This window comes from Odocoileus virginianus, chromosome 1, assembly GCF_023699985.2.
Source record: "Odocoileus virginianus isolate 20LAN1187 ecotype Illinois chromosome 1, Ovbor_1.2, whole genome shotgun sequence".
Taxonomy (NCBI): domain Eukaryota; kingdom Metazoa; phylum Chordata; class Mammalia; order Artiodactyla; family Cervidae; genus Odocoileus; species Odocoileus virginianus.
In genome coordinates, this window is record NC_069674.1 from 44,460,354 (window position 1) to 44,487,009 (window position 26,656).

At 36.6% G+C, this 26,656-nt stretch overlaps 1 protein-coding gene across 12 annotated transcripts in view; it reads right to left on the reverse strand.

The window, feature by feature from the left end:
* ADAM22 (ADAM metallopeptidase domain 22) overlaps positions 1 to 26,656 on the reverse strand; it is a 226,019-nt gene that overhangs the window by 51,826 nt on the left and 147,537 nt on the right. For all 12 annotated transcript variants that reach the window (XM_070467439.1, XM_070467450.1, XM_070467442.1 and 9 more), the window contains exons 6-17: positions 25,617 to 25,680; positions 23,439 to 23,508; positions 19,182 to 19,252; positions 17,708 to 17,782; positions 15,721 to 15,792; positions 14,734 to 14,900; positions 13,211 to 13,295; positions 12,122 to 12,212; positions 10,282 to 10,333; positions 6,626 to 6,725; positions 5,488 to 5,559; positions 5,177 to 5,269 (exon numbers count right to left, since the gene is read on the reverse strand). In XM_070467439.1, coding sequence (XP_070323540.1) covers positions 5,177 to 5,269; positions 5,488 to 5,559; positions 6,626 to 6,725; positions 10,282 to 10,333; positions 12,122 to 12,212; positions 13,211 to 13,295; positions 14,734 to 14,900; positions 15,721 to 15,792; positions 17,708 to 17,782; positions 19,182 to 19,252; positions 23,439 to 23,508; positions 25,617 to 25,680 — 1,012 coding nt within the window. The remainder of the gene's footprint in view (positions 1 to 5,176; positions 5,270 to 5,487; positions 5,560 to 6,625; positions 6,726 to 10,281; positions 10,334 to 12,121; positions 12,213 to 13,210; positions 13,296 to 14,733; positions 14,901 to 15,720; positions 15,793 to 17,707; positions 17,783 to 19,181; positions 19,253 to 23,438; positions 23,509 to 25,616; positions 25,681 to 26,656) is intronic.

The window sequence follows — 26,656 nt, forward strand, 5'->3', positions numbered from 1 at the left end:
GAGTTTCTCACATATGAAATAATTTGCATAGTTATCACACATAGCCTTACAAGATCTAGCTAAAATAGGATGTGCTTGATGGTACATCTGTACCAGAAGGACAAGCCAGTCCAAGTTCCAGCACTTCTTTCTTCCAACTAGCTTATGGGTTTATATTTTATCCTTCATTCTTACTAGCACTTTTATCACATTATTCTTTTTTACCTCATCAGCTAAGAATTTGAAAGTTACATTTTGGACTGAATTGTAAAAGTTAGAGGAAATGGCAAAGCTATTTCCTCTCATGATTTCCTTTACCATCTTATCTTCTCTTCTCATCATTTTTTTTTTTTTACAGATCTATAGCTTGGTCTTTTATTCCCTTTTAATGTTTCTATTATTTGTACCTGTCTGTAAGAGTCTTCTTTGGTCTGTTTTCAACTCAAATATTTTTTTTAAGTGTAGGAGTCATATAAATTTGTACGCTTGTTGGATTCAGCAGTTGCAGAAATATTCATTAAAACAAAACAAAAAGAGATATATATATAAAGCTACCATCTTTCTCTTTTCCTCTTCAATCCCACTCTCCTTCTTGCTCTAAAAGGTTACTATTTGGGGCTGGGTCCTTCCATGTTTTTAACTCTGCTCACACAAAAATATACAGTATTCTAGACCCCTTCTCTCCCCCACCGCACACACACATACAACTTGCATTTCCTTGTTCACCACCCCCCAGGCAGTTGAGTCTCCTGTTGCTCATAGAACATGAGCAGCACACTTAACTCCAGTCAGGAATTCAACAGATACTTTCCAGAAGAGCTGAACAAAATTTTGTGTTTGTTCATTCATTCATTAAGCATTTACTAGGCACATGTGCTAGGCACAGCCTGTGGAGATTCAACAGAAAACAAACACAAGAATCTTGTTGGCAAGGAACTTAGATTTCAGTGGGGATGAAATCACTCTAATGACAGAAAGTGAAGTGGAACTAAGGAGCCTCTTAATGAGGGTGAAAGGGGAGAGTGAAAAAGTTGGCTTGAAACTCAACATTCAAAAAATGAAGAACATGGTATCTGGTCCCATCACTTTATGGCAAACAGATGGGGGAAAAGTGGAAGCAGTGGCAGTTTTTATTTTCTGGGGCTCCAAAATCACTGTGGACAGTGACTGCAGCAATGAAATTAAAAGACTCTTGCTCCTTGGAAGGAAAGCTACGACAAACCTAGACAGCATATTAAATATGTGATGTCGGCAGAGACATTACTCTGCCAACAAAGGTCTGTATAGTCAGAGCTATGATTTTTCCGGTAGTCATGCATAGATGTGAGAATTAGACCATAAAGAAGTCTGAATGCCGAAGAATTGATGCTTTCAAATTGTGGTGCTGGAAAGGACTCTTGAGAATACCTGGGACAGCAACAAGATCTCAGTCAATCCTAAACGAAATCAATCCTGAATATTCACTGGAAGGACTGATGCTGAACCTGAAGTTCCAATACTTTGGCCACCTGATACTAAGAGCCAACTCATTGGAAAACACCCTGATGCTGGAAAAGACTGAAGGCAAAACAAGAAGGGGAAGGTAGAGGATGAGATGGTCAGAAACGTCACCAACTCAATGGACATGAATTTCAGCAAACTCTGGGAGATAGTGAAGGACAGAGGAGAGGGTGTGCTGCAGTGTATGGGATCACAAAGAGTCAGACACAACTTAGCAACTGAACAACAACAACAAATAGGCCATAAAAATAAGGAAACAAGCAAGGTAAGTTAATTTCATATACTCTGGTTCTTTTCCTCCTTGGAATTAGTATGAGGTACAATTCTAGAACTTCTGAGGTAGAAGTATGAGCAGGTTTAAGGTACAGTTCATAAAAGAGTGTAAATGTTCACAAATTGTCAGTAAACTTCCAAAAATAAGCACGGTAAAGGAGGACTTGAACTAAGGGCTGGGGTGAAGCAGTAAATCAACCCAAATCACTGCCCTCTTGGAATTTTCATATAAAGAAAAGAGAAAATGAGTGAAGAAATAAATAAGCAATATTTTACAGGAGTTCCCAAATCATGCCTCAAGGACAATTTTGGTTGCCTATTTGCTTTGTATAAGAAGTTTTATTAGAATACTGCCACATATGTTTGCTTCTGTATTTTTGATGGGCTGCTTTCAAAGAAAGAGTTAAGCAACTGACATAAAGACCTTATAACCCACAAATTTGTCCCTTTACAGAAAGTGTCTGATAACTCTGATTTATAGATAAATTATTATAAACACATATAGAAGAAAACAAAAATACACAAGCTTTCTCATTTTGCTCCTCTTTTCCATTCACTCTTCTACTTCTGACTCCTCTAGGAGCCCAGGGTGGGGTGAGATGGGAGTATGGGGTAGAGAAAGTGGCAGAAAATATCTTACTTGACTGGTAAAGTTATGACTCATATTCTAAGATAGTTAACCATACCATTTTATTTTATGTATTTTAATTCTATTATTTTGTACTTGCTCCTTTCAATGATTATATCACAAAGAGCTTAATTCTATAAATCCAAGAAAAAAATGGCATAACTGACTGCATTTGATGGACCAGTCAGTTCAGTCGCTCAGTCCTGTTTGACTCTTTGTGATCCCATGGACCGCAGCACGCCAGGCCTCCCTGTCCATTACCAACTCCCGGAGTTTACTCAAACTCATGTCCATTGAGTCAGTGATGCCATCCAACCACCTCACCCTCTGTCATCCCCTTCTCCTCCCACCTTCAATCTCGCCCAGCATCGGGGTCTTTTCAAATGAGTCAGTTCTTTGCATCAGATGGCCCAAGTGTTGGAGTTTCAGCTTCAATTTGATGGATGGGCAGACTTAAAACATTGAGGATTAAAGTATATGATTGGGAATTCCTAGATGGCAATTGGAGAAACTGACAGAATAAACAGTTGAGGTAGACAAAATGAAAAAAATATCTCTTTCACATTTAGTTTGGTCTTCATTTTTTAGAGAGTGCTTTCAGAGATCTCTGCCAGTACCTTGCTTCTCTTAAAACTCTGCCAGAGACACAGTGGTAAGGTGAGGATGACAGAAACTGCTGCCAGTGTATCTGGGGTGTAACTGCAGTTATTCTTTACTAGCTGACTGAGACTATGCAGGTTATTTCACTTCCCTGAGATTGGCAATGCTCAGAGGGAAAACATCTGGATAATAATATCATTCCCCAAAGTGTAGCTATGAGCACCATCTAAGACAGCAATCTCAACCAGGGGATATCTGGCGATGTTTAAGACGTCGCGGTGTCATGACTTGGAGGGATGCTGTTGATAACTGGGAGGCAGAAGTCAGAAGTGCTGCTAAATAGCCTATAAGACGTAAAATAACCCTCACAATAAAGAACAATCTGGTCAAAAGTATCAACAATGCCACAGTCAGGAAACCTGGATTGAGGATGATATAATTTGCAAGTACTTAGTACTGTTTCTGGCACACAGTAGGGCATTTAATATGATAGGTTCATATTTTGCCCTCTCTTAACTCATTAGAGCCAATCAATCAGCAAAGAATCAGTAAGAGAATGCTGTGCATGTTTATTCATTCATTCACCAATTATTTACTGAAGTCTTGTTCCAATTACAGTGTAAGTGCCTGGCTCTGCCTCTGCAAAATGTACAGACTGAAGGGAAAGAAAGATATTATACCTTAGAAATAATATAAAATTATACCCGATTTTATATGAGAAAAGAAAAAATAGATTTCTGTGAGCAAGGTAAGCCCCGAATTACCATAGTCTTGATGTAAAGGCTTAAATATTTGGAGACAGGCATGACGATGTTATTGTGAGAAGGAAAATAGACAAGGTGTATAAAGATGCTTGAACAGTAATGCACAACACATGAAAGGTGTTTCAATGTCTACAAACAGCTAGTACACAAGATATTCTAGGTTGAGCACCATGAAAAGGAGGAGATGACACCACCCTTATGGCAGAAAGTGAAGAACTAAAGAGCCTCTTGATGAAAGTGAAGTGAAGAGGAGAGTGAAAAAATTGGCTTAAAACTCAACCTTCAGAAAACTAAGATCATGGCATCTGGTCCCATCGCTTCATGGCAAATAGATGGGGAAACAATGGAAACAGTGACAGACTTTATTTTGGGGGGCTTCAAAATCACTGCAGATGGTGACTGCAGCCATGAAATTAAAAGCTCCTTGGAAGTAAAGCTATGACCAACCTAGACAGCATATTAAAGAAGGGACATTACTTTGCCATCTAGTCAAAGGTCCATCTAGTCAAAGCTATGGTTTTTCCAATAGTCATGTATGGACATGAGAGTTGCACTATAAAGAAAGTTGAGCACCAAAGAATTAATGTTTTTGAATTGTGGTGTTAGAGAAGACCTTTTAGAGTCCCTTGGGCTGCAAGGAGATCCAACCAGTCCATCCTAAAGGAAATCAGTCCTGAATATTCATTGGAAGGACAGATGCTGAAGCTGAAACTCCAATACTTTGGCTACCTGATGCGAAGAACTGACTCATTTGAAAAGACCCTGATGCTGGGAAAGATTGAAGGCAGGAGGAGAAGGGGATGACAGAGGATGAGGTGGTTGGATGGCATCACGGACTCAATGGACATGAGTCTGAGCAAGCTTTGGAGTTGGTGATGGACAGGGAAGCCTGGTGTGCTGCAGTCCACGGGGTCGCAAAGAGTCAGATATGACTGAGCAACTGAATTGGACTGAACTGAATTGAATATCTACTTGGCTTTACAATAAAGGAAAAGCATCATTCAAAGAATAGTTTCATTTAAATTCTATTATATTGTTATTATTATTAATATTATTACATATATATTATAGCACATTAAATGGTTTCATTTAAAGTCCACGCTCTTCAGGGAGGCAGTAGAAAGAAGACAAACTCCAGGGATTACAAACACATAGGCGCTAGCTCCTTATTTACTTGGTATTTTTAATCACTACAAGCCTCGGTTTTGTCATCTGTTAGATGGGAATAAAAACAGTATCTACTCCTCACAAGACTTGTGAGACTCCTATAAAGCCTCTGGCACTTGTCACTCAACATATATCAGGTCTTACTATTGTCTATTGTTATTTGCTTATATTTACCTTAAATATTAACTATTTAAGTTATTGCCTTATTAACTTATCAAATATGTCCTCTTTTCTTTCAGTTGGTTATCAATCAACATTTATTTACCTTGCACTTTTTACAACAAAGACCATCACTGCATTGGGAGTCTTGAGTCAATGTACATTTCTTACAACACTCTGCTCCTTCAAGGACACATTCCTAAGGAATATAAACATTTCGAAAATGTCAGAAAGTGGTGTCATTTTCCTGAAAGCAACAGGATATTTTCTAAAATAAATTGTACAGCCTCAAAATTATCATCTTTATTCCAGAAATCTTATGAAATTTCTAGGCACAACACTTACTCTGTATGGTTCAGTGTGGATCTAGAATAACCCCAAATAACCTAAAGAAATCATCCAAACACAAAGACTTACTGCCGGGGTCCCACAGTCACACTCCTCGCCAGTTTCAATGAAGCCATTGCCACACTCAGGAGGATCAAGAAGCTGTGGAATGAAAACCAGGAAGGGCACTAAAATGTAGAAAAATCAGCACCAAATATAATATGAGAGATCACAAGTGTCACACCTACACTTCTGGCCTGTCAGTCATTTCAAACTATATTTTTATTTCCCTAAGCTATAAAGTATGACTGTAGAATTTTAGAACTGGAAACTTTAGAAGTGTCTAGTATTGATTCCATTTCAAACTTAATCATATTTTCATATATAACATACACACCAAATAGGGTCTGGTAAGTGCCATCAAAGCAAAAGATGATCTAGGCATTGGCTAAAACAAAGCCAGAAGGACTCCTAAAATTTCATTTCAAACAGAAGCAAGAGATTTGGAGTCAGGATGTCTGTATTCAAATCTTGGCTTAGCCAAGATACACTTGGGCAAATGGCTTGCCATCTCAGAGCCCAAGTGTTTTAATATTTAAAACAATAATAACAATAATATTAGCTTCCATCTACATAATGAATTGTTTTGAGGATCAAATACAATTACCTGTGAAAAGCTCTTTTTCAACTGTATTAACTTGTGAAACAAAGTTATTTTGTGGGCAATGAGGAAAACATCACAAAAATTAATAAATTCACTGATTTAATTAATATAAAATTCAGCTCTACCTATTAACATAGCTCTGCAGAGAACAGTAGTAATAATTTGCCCCAGAGATGGGGATTAATGAGAGGAGAAAGACCTCCTTTTCCATCAGTACGATTTATGATTTGCTATCCAAAGGGGAAAAAAAAATGCATCAAGAGAATGAAAAAGAAATGCAAAGTAAAACCATTTTTGTAAGCAAACCCTGAATCCTCATTTGGCTTTATGAAAAGAAAATGAACGTTTTCCAGAAAGCAAAACTCTAATTTATACCTGCTTTTTATTCCCATCAGAATAGCCCATGATTAATTCAATTCAGAAATGCAGACATTTAGCATATCAAGAATACATACACATGAGCCAAGCTGAAAAGTTTCATTCCATAAAACACAATGAATGAAAATTTGTGTTTATATACTTGAGAAAGATTAATAACTTAACAACTCTGATTACACTTATTACCTTAGAAGGTTTGTTGAAAAGGCAAGCACCACCTCCACTATTTAGGAAGTCATGATACTCTTCAATATTACACTGGGTAAACTTTTTAGGAAGATAATATCTATAAGAGAGAAGAAAAGCATTAGCTGGGTATAATTTCTGTCTCCCTTGTTTGTAAACTAGTTTTAAAATTTAACACTGTTAACACTGTACATTATTCCTAAAAATTAAATAAATAAATAATAAATTCCACTTATGTATAACATCTGCTTTGAGAAGGGAATGGCAACCCACCCCAGTATTCCTGCCTGGGAAATCCCATGGACAGAGGAGACTGGCGGGCTACAGTCCATGTGGTCACAAAAGAGTCGGACACAACTTAGTGACTAAACAACAACAATACATTCTTCTATCGTGTTGAATAGTGACTAGTGGTAACTATGTGCTCAGTCAAATCCGACTCTTAGCAACCCCATGGACTGTAGTCACCGGGCTCTTCTGTCCATGGGATTTTCAAGGCAAGAATACTGGAGCGGGTTGCCATTTCCTCCTCCAGGGGATCTTCCTGACCCAGGGATCAAACCCATGTCTCTTGTATCTTCTTTACCACTGTGCCATCTGGGAAGTCCAGTGGTGACTATGATTTGCTCTGCATTATCTCCATACCCATTCAAAGGAAACACACACCTACATAGCTGTTAATTTCCATCAGAGAGAGTTAGAAATAATTTATTTCACAATGTCTTTCCTAAATATTAAACCTGGGCTGGAACCCAAACGGCAGAGCATTCTGCAAAATAACTGACCTGTAATCTACAAATGTGTCAAAGTTGTGACAATCAAAATAGACAGGAATTATCCCCGACTGAAGAGACCAAAACCTGACTGTGATAAAAAAAAATCCTGATTCTGAAGTTTTTGCTAAAATGACACTGTAGAAACACAGGGCCAATCCTGAATGAGGGCTAAGAATTAGATGATTTTCTTGGTTGAATTGTGGTCCTATAGGAAGATGCCTTTGTTTATAGAAATGTATATTTTTTGTTGTTGCTGTTGTTGTTGTTGCTTAGTCACCAAGTTGTGTCCAGTGTCCAACTCTTCATGATTCCATGGACTGCAGCACACCCGGCCTCTGTCCCTCACCATCTTCCTGAGTTTGCCCAAGTTTATGTCCACAGAAATGTCCATTGTTTAGCATTTTGAAGTGACAGACACCATGGTAGAACTTATGATTCAGAAACAAAAGGTTCTTTGTAACTATTCGTCCAATTCTTCAAGTCTCAGATTACTTCAAAATACTATATATATGTCCCAAAATAATATATACTTTTATTATATATATTTATAAAATATATATATACACAAACACACCCCATAATAATCAAGGGTCAATAGAAAAAGAAACCTGGCAATAGAGCAAGTTGGTAATATGCATTAAGAATTTTCAGAATGTGAAACAGCCTTAAATCTAGTAATTTTACTTTTAGAAATTTTTCTTGAGGAATTAATTTGCTATGTGTGCAAAGATGTCTGAATGTAGATATTTATGGTGGCACAATTTTTAGCAGCAAACAACATGAAAATAACCTAAGTGTTCAACAGAAAACTGTTAACTAAACCATGATGTATTAATAAAACTAAAATACCATGTGGTGGTTTAGTCGCTAAGTTGTATCCGACTCTTGAGACCCCATGGACTGTAGCCTGCCAGGCTCCTCTGTCCATGGGATTCTCCAGGCAAGAATACTGGAGTGGATTGCCATTTCCTTCTCCAGGGGATGGTCCCAACCCAGGAATTGAACCCAGGTCTCCTGCATTCACGGCAGATTCTTTAATGACTGAGCTACTAATAATCATAGTGTTAAAGAATGAAGACTTAGAAAAATGATGACTATATAATGTTAAGTAAAAAATGAATAAACAGCTATAACCAATATAATCCAAATTTTATAAAACAATAAAAATGGAAAGAGAAAAAATACAAAACTACTGGATTTATTTTGTTTTTTTGGCTGCACCTCATGGCATGCAGGATCTTATTTCCGATCGGGGATCAACACTTTGCCTTCTGGCAGTGGAAGCACGGATGGCCAGGGAATTTCCAAAACTACTAGGTTTAAACAAAAGTATTTTAATGTTCTGTTAACATGGTCTTCCTTGGTAGCGCAGTTGGTAAAGAATCCACCTGCAAAGCAGGAAAACCCAGTTCAATTCCTGGGTCGGGGTGATCCCCTGGAGAAGGGATAGGCTACCCACTCCAGTATTCCTGCCTGGAGAATTCCACGGACAGGAGTCTGGTGGGCTACAGTCCATGGGGTCGCAAAGTGTAGGCCAGGACTGAGCGACTAAGCACAGCACAGCACATTTTAATATTAACCACAGTTATCACCTGATGGCAAGAAAAGAGGTGATACAAATTTTATTTTCTGTATTTTTCAAAACTTGTTTTACATTGAGCTTTTTATAAAAGTGAAAACACAATTAAGATAAGAATGAATAGGTTTTTATAAAAATATCTCCCCCTAGCCTATGCATTTATATTCCCACTTCTTAGCATAATGGTTAATGTTTAAGTGAATTAACTAATGGAATTTACAATTAATTACTGTAAACTCATTTATCAAGTGTTTCATGTCAAACCCTCCAAATAAAGCTGTAATGAGTTTAAATCGTCTGAACAACTTCATTCCTTCCTTATTCTGAAATAATGCCATTTCTAACAACATGGATGGAACTAGAGATTATCATAGCAAGTGAAGTAAATCAGAACCAGACAAATACCACATGATATCACTTATATGTGGAATCTAAAATATGACACAAATGAGAGAAACAGACCCACAGACACAGAGGTCGCCGGGGGGAGAGGGGATGGAGAAAGGATGGACTGGGAGTTTGGGATTAACAGATGTGAATGCGCGTATACTTATTCACTTCAGCTGTATCCAACACTTTGCGACCCTATTCTCTAGGTAATTTCTCTAGATAAGAATTCTGGAGTGGGTTGCCATGCCCTCCCCCAGGGATTGAGCTCACATCTCTTATGTCTCCTGCATTGGCAGGCAGGTTCTTTACCACTAGCACCACCTGGGAAGCCCTGGGATTAGCAGATGAAAACTATTATATAAGGAGTGAATAAACAGCAAGGCCCTACTATATAACACAGCAAACTATATTCAATATCCTATGATAAACCATAACAGAAAAGAATATGAAAAAGAATGTGCATATGTGTTTAACTGAATCACTTTGCTGCACTGCAGAAATTAATGCAATATTGTAAAACAACTATACTTCGACATTCTTTAAAAAAGAAAGCAATTCTTTAAAAAAAAGATTATTATATTTACCTGAAGTTGGTGGAATCATTTATCCTGCATGGCCCTAACTCACCACATTTCAAAGTCCTATCCCACCACCCCACCCCCCCGCCCCACCCCGCAAAAAAAAATCTTTGACTTACTAGCTTAATAGACAGCAATTGTTTTCATAAACAAAAGACTGTTTTGTGAAACTATGTTTCCTACAGAGCCATTGAGAAAATCAACTGCCAATTTTGTCTTAAATCCCTATGGGTAGGGTTCCAGGCAGTAACTTATTGACTGCCATCCTCCTAAGAAGACAACAGCACAGTAGAGAAAGGAACAGTAAGTTATTTTTAAATAGAAGTGGCTCACCCAGTGTCTCCCATTATGCATCCAGACCACGTGTCCTCACATTTACACTCACCTAAGAGAAAATGAATACATATACCTTGTTACAAAGTGAAAAATATGCATTAGAGTAGTTACTATTTTTAAAAGTATATGTTCACTTTATTCCTTATGTACATTTACAAGTCAGTAAAGGATCAGTCCTCTAATTTTCCTCACATCTGAAGTATTTTATGCAATGAATAACAACAAAAATCTACTTTGACTCTATTGAGATTTAATTTCTACTAAAAGTCTTTTGAAAAATGTTAACAAGTGGCCATATTTTTAAAGCACTCAGTTAAAATGGCTTAACAATCAAATAGCAATGAAATAGTGACACATGACCACAGGATTCTGGTTTCATAGGTTTTTATGGAAATTCCTATAATTTCTCATCCATTTTTAAAACCTCTGCACTCAAGGTTGCTGGTAGGAGGTAGTATAGTATATTGGTTAAGCAGAAGACTCTCAGAATCAGATACACCTGGGTTCAAAATCTGGGTATACCACTTAATATGTGTGTAATCTTGGAGACACTACCCTTTTAAGATCCAGACACTTTATGGATCTTCATTATCAGTTGATAATGAATATCTTGCAGGATCATCTTGAGGATTAAATGAGCATCTAGATGTAGGTAATTCTTGCATTCAACTATCTTTTACAGAGTGGGCACTTCATAAATGGTAATTTTTGATGTTGTTGTTTAGTTGCAAGTTGTGTCTGACTCTTTTGTGACCCCATGTACTGCAGCCCACCAGGCTCCTCTGTCCATGGGATTTCCCAGGCAAGAATACTGGAGTGGGTTGCCATTTCCTTCTCCAGGGGATCTTCCAGACCCAGGGATCAAACCCATGTCTCCTGTATTGGCAGGCAGATTTTTTTTAGCACTGAGCCACAAGGGAAGCCCATAAATGGTAACAGTTGTAATTAATATAAACAATCATATTTATGGCATTTTTTGCTAAAATAATAAATATGATTATAGTCAACTTTTTCCAAATATATAGTGCTCGATCATTCCTGGTAAAGTAACTTTACCTACTGGGAATATATATTCATCATAGATGCTAAACCTAGCATATTTAATTAGGCCCATATTTTACTGAGCCCTTTATCAGATCTGATTCTGCAGGCAAATTCTACCTCTGTAGCAATACTAAGAGATGTTTTAAATAAAAGATAATAAAACATACACCTTAAACCTCTATGCCGAGACCATTCAAAATTACCAAACTGAACTTATATCCTTTAAATTCATAGTTTAATTTAACATCACCTGGCTTTAATGTTTATTATACATGGAGGATTCAACCAGTCTATCCTAAAGATCAGTCCTGGGTGTTCACTGGAAGGACTGATGCTGAAGCTGAAAGTCCAATACTTTGGCCACCTCATGAGAAGAGTTGACTCATTGGAAAAGACCCTGATGCTGGGATGGATTGCGGGGAGGGGGAGAAGGGGATGACAGAGGATGAGATGGCTGGATGGCATCACCGACTCGATGGACATGTGTTTGGATAAACTCTGGGAGTTGGTGATGGACAGGGAGGCCTGGTGTGTTGCGATTCATGGGGTCGCAAAGAGTCGGACACGACTGAGCAACTGAACTGAACTGATACATGGAGGAAATTTCTTGTGTGATGCAAATATTAACATTTGTATTACTTTGGGGAAAAAAACATTTTGTGCCCAGGCTATCTTTATACTATCACTAAAAATCTTTTGATTAAGCAACTAAGTTAAAGAATTTCATTCTGCAAAATATTTTACAGATAGTCTCTTTTAAATATAACTAAACCACACATGTACTTAAACTTACCACTTGCTAACTTTCTTTTGTCTGAGATAATACCAATATTATGGGCTAATGACTGGGCAAGTGTAACTGCCATTAAGTCCGTTTTCCCAAACTGAAAAACAAAAATAAAATACTTATAAGTGCAAATTATTTTTTATTTAAGATGAAGCAGGGAACATGTCACAATATAACTGAAAAAAACTTCTAAGCATTTTATTTAGCAGAGGTTAAACCTAATAGCTAGTGCTGAACTATAGAGCATTAAGGAAGAGGTAGTAAGAAATAATTCCATGTGTGACTAAGTCTTATAGAGAAGAAACCAGAGAATCATCAACTTCCAGATTTGGAAACTTAAATCTAATTTTTGAGTCCAAATTTCACCAGTGACATTTCTGAAAAGCTTTATACTTGTATACAATTAAGCCAGTCATCCAGTTAATAGAAAATAAAAATAATTTATTTTGAACTTGCTTATCTTTATTTGTCCACTAGCACTTCTAAATTCCCCAAATTAAACAGAACTTGGCTTCAGAAAACAAACAATATGACTTAGAGGTGGTGGTGATGATGTTCAGTCAAAACAAACTTGAAAATATCTAGACATATTCCTTTTCAATGTGTAGCCTCTCAAAGACTCAGGTATTTTTCTGTTAGATCACTTCCATCAGGTTTAGTGCCCGAGGGACAGAAGTAACCCTTTGGAAAACCTCATCTATTTTTTTCCTCCAAAAATTTGCCAAGTATTGAGGAAGAAAATTTTCAACTGAGTTGTTAAGTAGTAATCCAATGTTTCAGGGAATTTCTCAATTCTCTGGAAAACCAAAGTGATAAATAGGGTCTTATTTTTCAAGAAAGGCAAAGATTTTCTCTATATAGTCAGCATATTGCTAAGCCTGGAAATTATTCTGAGTAGAATATGAGCAGAATTATCCAATATTATCTTCCATTATTTTCCTATTCTGTCCTTGGGTCATTTGCAGTAACCAGGTTGGCTGTTAATAAAATAACAATATCTGGAGTATATAGAATACTGAGAAACTGTCCCTTAAATATCAGGAAAACATCGTCAGCCATCATACCACTTTGCATTGCACAGATGTTCACACCTACTTCATTCACGCCTCCTCCTTTCAGCAACGAGCAAATCCCACCAATATAAGCTGCCCCGCTCCGGCTACTCTCAAATTGACTTCCCCTTTTAGAAAAGGAAATGAAAAAGGCTTACTGCTTACAGCTCAAATGTCATAGCACCTCTCATTATTAATTTAACACGTTTATTTTCTCAATACACATACATTTCTATAGTATATATTCTGGAGGTAAGGGAAGACTATGAAAATTGTTCACACACATAACCAAAAGAAAAAGTTTCTGAGGAATGTTTCCCATTGTGATTAACAAATATCTTAAATAGAACTATACTTCTTGAAAAAGAATCTCTAACATGAGTTTTATGTATGTTGCATTTCTGTCAAAAAATGCATATAACTTGAATCTCACAATGAGAAAACATCAAGTATTCTCACAATGAAGAACATTCTATAAAATAACTTGTCTAAACTCTTCAAAAATGTTAACTTCAAAAGAGACAAAGAAAGGCTGAGGAAATATTACAGATTAAAGGAAACCAAAGAGACATAATGATTACATGTAATGTGTGATCCTGGACTGGATCTTAGATTTGGACAAGGGGAAGGAGTAGCAAGCTATAAAATAGAATTGAAACAATTGGTGAAATTTGAATTCAGACAGTGGGTTAGATAAAAACATTGTACTGAGGTTAAAGTTTCTGGTTTTGAGAGTTTACTGTGTTTATATAAGAGAATGGCTTTATTCTTAGGGAATATACACAAGTATTGAGTAGTAAAGGCCCAATAAGTAAATGTCTCCAACTTACTCTCAAATGGTTCAGGGGAAAACACACACACACACACTGATAGAGAGATGGATAGATGGAAGGAAGAAAGAAGGATAAAAAGAAGAAAATTATAAAACAAATGGAGTAACCTATGAACAATTGATGAATCTGGGTAAGGGGCATATGGAATTTCCTTGTAGTGTAGTATTCTTGCAACTTTTCTGTAAATTTGGAATTGTGTAAAATAAAAAGCTACCTCAAAACCACACTTTTGCTTCCATTTATAACTTTCTTCAACAGCTCTGGCTTTAGATGATTTTATATTAAATATACATGTTACCCCCCAAGAACAAACCATAAGAGTAAGAAAAAGTAAAATATAAAAAATACCCTAGAGATCCTAAGCTCTCCCTTAGACCAAAAACAAAGAGAAAATCAGCATTTAAAAGACAGCAATTTAAAGAATAAAATTATTCTGTTGTTAAGAATATGAGAACTCCTTATGAGAATTAATGGTACTTTCACTCAGTAAATGCTCTGATTAGATCTCTTGAAAAATGAAATACACATGCAATAATGAAATAACTCAAAATTAAACCTATTGAATATTCGTGACAATTTCAAACAATCTGTGCTTTAAAACTTCTTGCAAATATATCTGCTACATCAAATCCTAATTGCATTATGCAGTACAAACAGTACATCTCATCACAAGTAATAAGAGTACTCAACGTGGAACAAAGAAAAGTAATAAATCATTATAAAAGTTACGTACGAAAAAAGGTGAACTGCATCACTTTTCTCTTTGATAAAATCCCTCCGGTATTTCATAAACTCACGTAGGGTGATGAGTGGATTTTCAGATATGGCAAACTTGTTGTCAGCCGCCCAGGTTTCCATGGCAACCAATACTATCCTTGTCTTAAGTTGGTCTTTATATATCTAGTATATTAACAAAATGAACACACCAGATATACACATGGAAAAAAAAATCAAATGATTTATGAACAGGTCCACAAAGCTCCTTTTATGGAAAATCCTGTAGTTTTAGTGGAATGTGAGAAACCACTATTTTTAAGGGAGTTAATTGTTTTTCTAACTTATACATGTTTCCTGTGAGTAATAAGAATCCAACTGTTTACCAAGTAACACCCAAAGAAAAGAGTACTAACTAATTAGACATAAAATACCCCTTTTTGACAAATATTTGCATCATTTGTGTCCATTTTCTGGCACCCTGTAAGATTCAGGGTTTCTTGAGTTTCCCTAGTGAAAAAGGGAACACTCTCCGAGGAGATGATTTCTGTACACTCTGACTGGCCCTAATTAAACTCATGGGGAACGTACTGGCATAGACTTCTCAGGGAAATTTGAAAAGTAGGTACAGTAGAATTACTTATTTGCATCATTCCCACAGCACGAGGCACTCTTTTGAAAAGGCACAGCTGTTTTTTCATTGCTAGAAATACACTGTGAATATCTTTGTTAAGGGCTAGGACTCAACCTTTTCTTTTCCAGTGTGAAAAATACAGGAAAAAAAAAAATTCAGCCATAAAGGTGTGTCTCTGACCTCTTCCTTTTATCATCTTCCCAGTCAGAGATCAAATTCAAATAAAGTTCATGACAAAGTTACCACGGATTTACAGGACATCTTGGCTAAAGTGCAATTTAGGGCAGTGAAAATATAAGAGTATTATCCAATTTATTAGCAATCAGGAGATAAAATTCCTCTGCGGCAATTCTGATTCGGGTTCATACTTACTAAATCTGCCATGTTCACCACAGATTTCGCGTACGTATTGGTAAGTACCACTGAAAGTCGATGCTTTTTAAACTGAAAGCAAAAGAAAACAAATGAAGGACTTCAAGGTCATCAACAAATGCTCATCTCAGCAGAGGAAACATGGTGTAACTAAAAGGCCTTTAAAGTTTTCTGTAAAAAAATTCAAGAGTTGACACCTAATTCTTTAGATGCTGCAAAATCTGTGGCAAGGTTCCTAAAGTTTGAGGCCCCACAGATCTTTGAGATAAAATTAAAAATGCCCACTGCATCCATTTCAAAAGTTTATTTTTTGTCACAAGATTATTATTCAAAATGAGAACATATATGAAAGTTATCAATGAATTGCAAGACATACAAATAAAAGTAGGGTGAAAGCCAGAAGAAGTGAATGTGAATAATGCTGAAAATAAGAAAAGTTCCACAGATTTACTCAGTAAAGAGAAGAAAGCTCTAATTGTCACAAGGAGGTGACTTACGGCTTGATGTGAACTACATATATCTTTGGTTTGACCTCAAGGCTGTTTTAAAACTCAAGATATATCGTGTAAAATCTGGCTTCTGGCTTCATTTAAAATCAGTATCCACACATGGTAATAACTGGCAAGGGCTGAGAAGCAGTCACTCCTATTAGACAGACAGACCATGAGACTTCTCTTTTGCCTTAGACCTGACCCTTCCCTATTGTTTTATATCTGGCTCACTTCGAACTATCTGCCTATAGATACTTACAGACATTTGAATTTATGATACACTAAAATGTTCAAAATACGTGTTTTTACAGCTTATTCTGTAAAAATCTCAGGAAAAATAGCATTCACAAAATTAAATTGGTAGAAATACAAAACTCAGTCCTACCATAAACAAATGAGAAGCACTCAATAATAATAATAATCTTAATCATATTTAAATAAATGACACATTTTCTCCCAAATAAATAATTCAAAGTAAATTAAAATGTATATGTACCTGAAATTAAGTAAAATTCAACAAAATGCATCACTGAATATATTTAGTTTAAAACTCTGGTTACATGAAACAATTATAATTCACTGATGTGCAATGAATGTAACCAGGCTGATTATAATATGCCCATGAATTGAGTATAAAACATGCCCATAAACTGGGCATTAAAAAAAAAACTGACTCAATAAAAAGTTTGGCTAGGTTTTTATCCTAAAAATCTTCAAAGCTTGGCTATATAAGCTTTACTTTTTTAATTTTATATTGGAGAATATTTTGATTAACAATGTTGTGTTAGTTTCAGGTATACAACAAAGTGATTCAATTATACATATACATGTATATATTATTTTTCAAATTCTTTTCTAATTTAGGTTATTATAAAATATTGAGTTCCCTGTGCTGTACAGTAGGTCCTTGTTGGTTATATATTTTAAATACAGCAGTGTGCACAGGTCAATCCCAAACTCCCAATCTATCCCTCTTTCCATCTTTATCCTCTGGTAACCATGAACTTTTTCTCTAAGTCTGTAAGTCTGTTTCTGCTTTGTAAATAAGTCTATAAGCCTTTCCAAATGGTTTATGGCACAGGAAAAGAAAAACAGAAAAAAATGCTTTTCTTTTATTAGAATAAAGCTAAACATTGCAAATTAAAGTGTCATTATTGCTGCTTCACTTTTTCAATTATAAAATGGAAGTTTCCCTTTTTTTTTAACCTTGCCATTTTAGTAAGAGAAGATATTAGCCCCTACATTAACTAAGCAAATCCAAGGAGTTAACATTATGAATCACAGAAATATTTTTGGAACTTCACAAAATACTGTAAATTGGTTTACCTAAGAGTGTTTTACAGGTTGTTGCTGGGTTACAGAAATGTTTGATTATACAAATACCTTCTCCAGGTTACAACTTTATAGGCTTCTTTCTTCTAAACATATTTTTGCACCCACCAGTTTTATGCTAGGCATGGGCAAGTTCAAACAACACAAAATTCAGCAAACCCTACCATGAGATGATCGTTCACAATCATCAGTTCAATATATTTGGTTTCCTCCTCTACATTACGAGGATATCGACGAAGCTGCAATATAATAAAGGAAACAGCACATAAACAAGCCCTGGTAACCTGGCTGTGGGAAACTTAAGTTACACATTAGGTCCTCAGATATGACCCATGGTAGAACTGAAAGTCTGTACCCTTTTACCAACCTCTCCCTTTTCCCCCACTGCCTAGCCCCTGGCAAACATGTTTCTACTCTGTTTCCATGTGTTTTTATTTGTTTGTTTGTTTTGTGTTTAGATTCCACATGTAAGTGATACCATGCCATATTTGTCTATCTCTGCCTGGCTTATTTCACTGAGCTTAATGCCCTCCAGGTCCATCCACATTGTTGCAAATGGCCATATTTCCTTCTTTATTAAGGCCAAGTAATATTCAACTGTGTGTCTCAGGGACAAGAAAGACTTCTAAGTCAGAATCCTAGCTCCACTGCTAGGTAACCCAGTGTAACCATGGGCTCATTTCTTAAGTCTCTTATGTTTCAATGTCTTTAAAATAGGGATAATGATAATACCTTCCTCAAAAAATTGTTATGAGGATTAAATAAGTTAATACAATTGCCCATGGTGAGTACACAAAATATTATTATTCATGTTAGAAATCTGTCTGTAATCACATTTTACTTCATACTTATTAAACATATAGTAAAAAGAAAATACCTGGTCCCTTCAACTGCTTTGTCTTACTAAACACCTATTTCTCTCATCCTGTTTTTACGTCATACACAAACCTACACCAACTACCACCACAACTGTGATGATATCTTAATTCTGATGACCCGAGTGTTTATTTTGTATAAACCATTTACCAGATCTATGATTCTGGGCAAGTCATTTGCACATTTCCGAGACATCTATATTTTTCCTGTGAAAGGATAATAATAGTACCCACTTCATGTGGCTTAAAGCATTGTAAACAATAAACTGCTATTATTATTGCTAAGTTCCATATGCATTGAACATGCATAAAGCAGACATTCTGATTTTATATCCTAGACTCCAAAGTAGTTCAAGTGTGACAATAGCATTTTGCAGCTTTAAAACTTGACGGAGTCGTTCTTAAGGGGATAAACATAAGGACTTGTACCATCCAAGCAGACTTTACGATGTGGTTGGCACATACTCAGGCAAGGAAAGAGGCCTATGGTAGAAACAACTTGAGATGCCGCAGCAGGGGACCCAGAACCCATCTGTATGATGGAATGTCCATGTTATCGCCACTATCTTGAGTGTTTTTTGAGTCTATGAAATAATATGGCCCTAACTCCACTGCTTCTATGAATGTATCACCCTTGCTGTTAACCACACTGTGGCAAATGCCTGAACTAATTCCTACCTCTTACAGACTTAATGTAGATTAAATTGACTGGCAGTTGCCAAATGTTTTTAAAATATTGTGACATATACCTGTGAATACATACCTGCCGTTTACTCCTTTTTGGTCTTGGCTTCAAAATAAATTTTGGTGGAGTGATATTTACTTGTTGGAATTCTAAAAGGAAACAAATTTAACTTAGTGCATTTGCCAGGTTTCTTTCATGAAGGGCAATCAAACTTCTACCAACCCTAATTGGTATAAATTATATAACTTTACTTTAATCAACAATGATTATTATAATCTATAAATTATATAATTATACATAATTATTATTAAATTTATAATATAAATATCACACTTAATGAAAATATAGAACATTAATTTAGGTAATTGCATTTATATTAATATAAATAAACATACCACAAAGGAACAAAATTCAAAAAAATCTCAAGCATTATTCCAGTTCTAATTTATCTCAAAATTTTTCTCATATTTCTCTTATAAATACCATCATATTTTTAATGGTAAATCATCTAAATAGCCACTTGACCTTCCCTTCCACTACTAATCTTCACTAAAGAATGACACACCAAAGGTTGGTGAAGATGTGGAACAATTAGAACTCTCATGTAATGCTGAGAGTATACAATGGTATCACCACTTCAGGAAAAGGTTCAGAGATTTTTCATTCAACAGTAGTTCTTAAATGGTGTTCCTTGGACTAGGGACATTAGCATTACCTGAGAACTTGGAAAAGTAAATTCTCATAACCCACCCAAGACGTTCTTAATCAAAAGCTCTAGAAATTTGTGCAGCCACTATGAAAAGCATTATGAATATTTCTCAAAATATATAAATAGAAATACCATATGATTGTAATAATCCTACTTCTAGGCATATAGCCTAAGGAATTTAAATCAGGGTCTCAAAGAAGTGTCTGCACTCTCATGTTCATTGCAACATTATTGACAGCAGTCAAGATACAGAAGCAACCTAAATGTCCATCAGTGGATGAATGGATAAACAATATATGGTATATACACACAATGGAATATTAATCAGTCTTATAAAAGAAAATCCTGCCATTTGCAACAACACAGGTGAACCTAGAGGACATTCTGTTAAGTGAAATAAGCCAGACAAAGAAGGACAAATACTACATTATACCATTTACATGACGAATCTAAAATAGTCAAACTCAGAGAAACAGTGATTAGACTGGTGGCTGTCAGGGGCTGGGAGGAGGGAATATGAGGAGTCACTAGTCAAAGGGGACAAAGATTTAGTTACACAAGATGAATAAGTCTTAGAGAGCTACTGTAGAGTTTAGTGCCTACAGTTAACGATACTGTATCGTATACCTAAAAATTTGCTAACAGGTTAGATTTTATGTTAATAGTTTTTATCACCATCACCATAAATAGTATAGGAGGAAACTTTTGGAGTGGATGAATATGTTTATGGCATAGGTTGTGGTGATTTCATGGATGTATATTTACCTCCAAACTCATCAAGTTTTATATACTAAATATATACAGCCTTTTATATTTCAATTATACATCAATAAAGTGGCTGAAAAAAATAGCCTGAAGATGAGGCCACCAATCTGTGTTTACCAAGCCCTCCAGGTGATTCTGGTACATGCTGAAGCTTGAGAACAATATTATGCAGTTAAAGATATACTACCTTGTGACCCAATTATTAAACTCCCAGGTATTTGATAGAGAAATGTAAATGTGTGTCCCCAAAAAAGATTTTTACAAGAATATTCGTAGTTGTTATATTCATAATAGCCCCAAACTAGAAGCAATCCAAATGTCCATCGACAGAAGAGATGAAAAAGTGTGCTATCTGCAAACAGTAAGAACATACTCAATAATTAAAATAGAGAACTATCTCTGCCTTTGACAACATGGATCTCAGGCATGTGCTAATAAGCAAAAGAAGCCGAATATGATGAATGAGTCCATTTGTATGAACAGGTGAAAAGGGACTGCAGAAGTGGGAGAAACTGACAGAAAAGGGACACAAAGGAAATTACTGGGGTAATGGAAATACTCTACTTTTCATCAGGGGAGGACAAGAGTGTCAGAACTCAGCAAATAGTACACAAAATTGGTATATTTCATCATAGTAATTTATATTGCAGTATAACTAACATACAATATCATACTATTTTCAGGTGTACAAAATAGTGATTAAATATTTATATACATTTTTAAATGGTTACCACTGTAAGCCCAGTTATCATCTGTATCTGTACAAGCTTTACATTACATTCCCATGATTTCTTTACTTTATAACTGGAAGTTTGTATCTCTAAACCTCCTTTTCCTCTTTTGGCTGGCCCCCATATGCTCTGGCCAACACCCCCTTGTTCTCTATGTTTATGAGTCTATTTCTGTTTTGTTTGCTTTTGTTGGTTGGTTGGTTGGTTTTTCATCATATTAATTTTTAAACAGTGAGTGCTAAGTGGTCATATTTAAACAAAAAAGCTTTTCTTAAAATGTGTTCTTAGGAAAAGAAAACTAGTCTTGAGAGATGTGTCACGTAAAATAAAACATTCCATAATCAAACAAGATTGGGGAACACCTGATCATATTCTATCTCTGGGATATACATAATGCATAGCAAAAGAGACATAACATAACCCACAACCCAGTGACACTTTATTAAACCTAAACTTTAAAAAAGCTTAGTTTTCAGCTTATATAACAAAAAATTGCAGCTTTGACACTTGGTTATTTTTTGTTTCCTTCCAATTTGTCATAGTAAGTCTAAAGAGCTTGAGGCAAATAATACTCTTAAAATGAATACTGTCAACTTCTGATACTAAAAGATAACCAGGAATAAACTGGGGTTTTTCAAAGAAAATGGTCAAAACTCATTTTTCATAGCAGAAAAACTACTGAGTGAACTCCAAAGTTTCTGTTGTAAAGAAATTCTGAATGAAGTTTCTTAAAAACTATTATAAGATTGTATCATGGCAAGCCTATAATAAAGTCCTTAGTGGGGAACCTTTCTTGATTACTTTAAATATTAAATAATGTTTACTGCTTTCAGTAATGCCTATTGGATTGCAACTTTGTTCTCAAGCAGCTAATCATGATTTATTTTCTTACCATAATAGGGATTGTAAAAAGTTTCATATGATAACGAAAGAACAGTATAGAGCATCTATGTGAAGTAAAAGTATCTATTGTGCATTTGCAGATTTTTCCAAATAGCAAATTCTATAAAGTAGGAACTTTGATCCCTTTGGCAGCAGGAGAGAAGGGGTGAGTTCTGTTTCTATTTAGGGTAACTGCAAAAGGTCCAGGAGTTACAAATTTATTTCAGAGGAAGGAACATTTGAAAACACTTATTTCATTTTCTAATGAGGAGACAATGCAGCCTTTAAGTCATTTTCCTAAGCAGGAGTTTAGACTTTGCTTTAGTAGGTTTTCCATTTGCCCTGGTGCCTGTCTCCCAAGGCACATTCTTGTAGTGCCATAATCCAAACACCCACTCAGCCTCTTACTAGCTGTGGAACTCTAGAAAAGACAAACTAGCTGAGCTTCTGTTTGTTCATCTATAAAATGGGAATAATAATATTGACCTCACGGAGTTGTTTCAAAAACTAAAAAATGTTTAAAAATTAGACTATACTATGGCCATAATCAGGGCTGGCTAAGTAGGGGAGGAAGCATCTCCACATCAGCTATACCCTATCTTTAGAAGGAGAACACGAAAATGAGTCCAGTGTAGACAGAGACAAATGCACTCTGCATAATCATTGCTCCTCTAACAAGGTCAAAGCATGAATACCCTGCCCTTCTCACCAAAAGACATGGATGCAACTTTCAAATCAAACCTATAAATAGATGGACCCATAAACATACATTGGAAGGAAAAATCAATTTCACAAATAGCACATCATCATAATAATAAATATTAATCTACAATGGTTCTTTCTTAAAATGCTTTTCTTCATAAAGAAATGAGGAAATAAATTATAAATGGGAAAATATTTACAAGTTCATCTCCATGTGTACAGAGTATTTCATCAAGAGTGAATTTTATATATTCTACCTATGCAGACCAATTTTTGCTTTAACAAAGTAAAGGAATATTTTACTTTTAGCCTTATAATTTTAATAAGCTCTTCTCTGTTGAGTTCAAGCAATATCTTTCCAAACTCACCCACTATAAACATGAGGTCAGTTTGCATTTTTTTCTCTCTCTTGATGTCACTTGACTTTCTAAAACTGTTATGAGCAGTCGTAGGCTGATGATATTCCACATATAATTAGTTCTAAAGAATTAAAATGAATTATTAAATCTGTCCTTTTTTTAAAAAATCACTATATGAAAATCATACCAGATGGAAGATCATCCAAGGGAAATTCAAACAGTCTGGATTTGTAAACCGAATGAAAATGGAAATCCTCCTGAAATAACACAAACGAGAGATGAGGCACATACAACCAGAAATCTCCAGGCCCAGGCGATCATAGCTGGGGAAGTGAAACCTTAAAAGAACCATTGCTTGACCACATTCTCTCAAGTTTGGGAAGGCGATGAGCCCTTGCCCATCCCTCCATTCACTCCTATATTATCCCAGCACCGCAGTGATAGCCCATTAGAAGCAAAATGCCTTCACGGATGGAGGAGCCAAAGCCTGTGGTAATGGAAAAGAAATGAATGCACCTATTCCCCCAAGGAGAAGTAAGACATCTGGGGAAAGGGGTTAATGTTTTCTATGACTGGTTCCTTTCCATGAAGCCCTGCTTCCTGTTAGAGCCTGACAGCTTTGCCAGGCAGACAAAAGAGCTAACAGTCTTCCTGTTGGGAAGCAGAGTAACTGGCACAATCAGAATGCCCACAGCAGGCCCTGCCTCAAAACTCAAGTGTCATACAAACATCTGTAAAAATCCAACAGACAAAAAACCATGTTTCATCTAAGAAAAATTAATGAACATTCAAATAACTTCATCTGGCTTCCTTCAATTACTAAAAAAGGAAGGTTATAAATAGTCAAGTTTCATGATATCACTTTTTAAAAAAATCACACTGTCAAGCAGAGGGACAGGACAGCTTTCAGTGGGTACTTGGAAAGTAACACAAAACAGACAGTTTCCCATACAAGAGTGTTTATGAGCGGCAGAACAATCAGCGTTTCTTGACATTATTTGCCTCTTCAAGTGCTTGATTGGTGTTCCATGATATGTGGAAGAATATTTGTGTGTACAGAGCTAGGATGGAATGCATCATGTTTCTCTGTAGTCAGTAAGAGCAACCATATTCTAATTTGTGAGAAAGTGAATGTTTAAACTGAGGAAGAGAACTGAGAAAACCTGGATTTCTCTAAATTTCATCAGCATGGGGCCTTAAAGAAAATAGGCAATAGAGAAAACTCTGGAATCTAGAAAAGAAAAAGAGTGGGAAATCACATTATCTGTGGATTTGATCCATCATGAAATGTCTATGTCCCTTCCAAACTCATGTTTTAAGTCCTAAATTCCTAATGTGATTGTATTTGGAGATAGGGTCAGAGGGATGCGATAAAGGTTAACAGAGATCACAAGAGTGAGGTCCTAGTCTGATAAGGCTGCTGCCCTGACGAGAAGAGGAGACCCCACACCTCACAGAATACCGTCTGCACCCCAAGGAGAGAGCCCTCAACGGACACTGACCCCACCGGCACCATGAAATTGGATTTTCAGCCCCGAGACTGTGAGAAAACAAATTCATGTTGTTTAAGCCCTCTAGACCGGCACCATGAAATTGGATTTTCAGCCCCGAGACTGTGAGAAAACAAATTCATGTTGTTTAAGCCCTCTAGACTGACAGACCACAGCACATCACGGTGGAGTCAGTAATGAAGGCTTCAGAATACCTCAGAAGGAACGTATTTCCAGCAGATGGGAAGAGTAAGGGGTAGATTTCTTTTAAAAAAAGAGCACTGTGGTTTTGTCTTGATGCTGTCCAACTCTTTGCGACCCCATGGCCTGCAGCACACCAGGCCTCCCTGTCCTTCAGTCTTCAGTATTCACAATTTGAGCATACTCCAGGAGATAGTGAAGGACAGGGAAGCCTGGTGTGCTGCAGTCCATGGGCCCCAAAGAGTCAGACCTGACTTAGCAACCGAACAGCAACAAGGCAAAACCACAGTGACCTTTAAAAAAAATCTACCTCTTACTTTTCCCCTCTGCTGGAAATACTTTTCTTCTGAGGTGTTCTGAAGCCTTCATTACTATCTCCACCATAATGTGCTGTGGTCTGTCTTAGTCTGGGTGGCTTAAACAAGATAAATTTATTTTCTCACAGTCTGGGGTTTTCCCTTATTCACTATTTAAAAAAAAAAAAATATATATATATATATATATATAAAATACACATTATATATATATATATAAAATATGTCTATGTTTATACATATATTCTTGACCCTAAAATATAAAAAGAAAGCAAAATAGAAAAAAGGAAAGAAAAAGAGGGGGAAAGAAATCCCACAGCATTGTTAACATTTGCCATGGCAAAGAGAAGGAGCACTTACTTGGGAGGTATCATTTCCTTCCGGCTCAATGAGATAGGTGTGGTTCCCATCATAGAACATCCCACTGCCAAGGATAAGAAAACAGTTAGGCCTGGCAATTGACTCTTGCCTCAGAACCAGATCATTTTAAAGTTAGCAGCAGCCAGAGGACCAGTTTATTTCTCAAACCCTACTTTTCAGTCCTACCTATCACAGGCAGTGCCCACCACATACCACACACACATGCACCCCACATAACACACACACACACACACCACCCATACATATACACCCCCACATCATACACACAGAGCACCACATACCACACACACACAAGACACACACACCACCCACCCATACATATACACCCCCACATCACACACACACAGCACCACATACCACACACACACAAGACACACACACCACCCACCCATACACATACACCCCCACATCACACACACACAGCACCACATACCACACACACACAAGACACACACACCACCCACCCATACATATACACCCCCACATCACACTCACACAGCACCACATACCACACACACACAAGACACACACACCACCCACCCAGACATATACACCCCCACATCACACACTCACACCACCACATACCACACACACACCCCCCTATATACCATACATCCCACACTACATCTCCACATATATAAACACCACATACCACACTCACATATGCCACACAACACACATATCCCAATCCATATATCTTACACATACACATACCATACATTACACACACACCCGCACACACTGCTGAGGACAGGCCCCGCCCCTGACTCCCCGTAAGCAGCAGGGTCCCCCTCATCCTGACTCTTCCCCAGGCTCAGGACTGCTGCTGCTCCTGCTGCTGTTTAGTTGCTTCAGTCGTGTCTGACTCTGGGGCTCAGGATTACCATCCTCAAACTGTGGCCCATTATTCCTTCCTCCAACATATAAATCTAAAACTTTAATATGCAAAATACCCCCTGGAAAGCATATAAAAATTCAAAACTCTCAGGATCCTCTCGGACTTCCAGGCTAGAACCCAG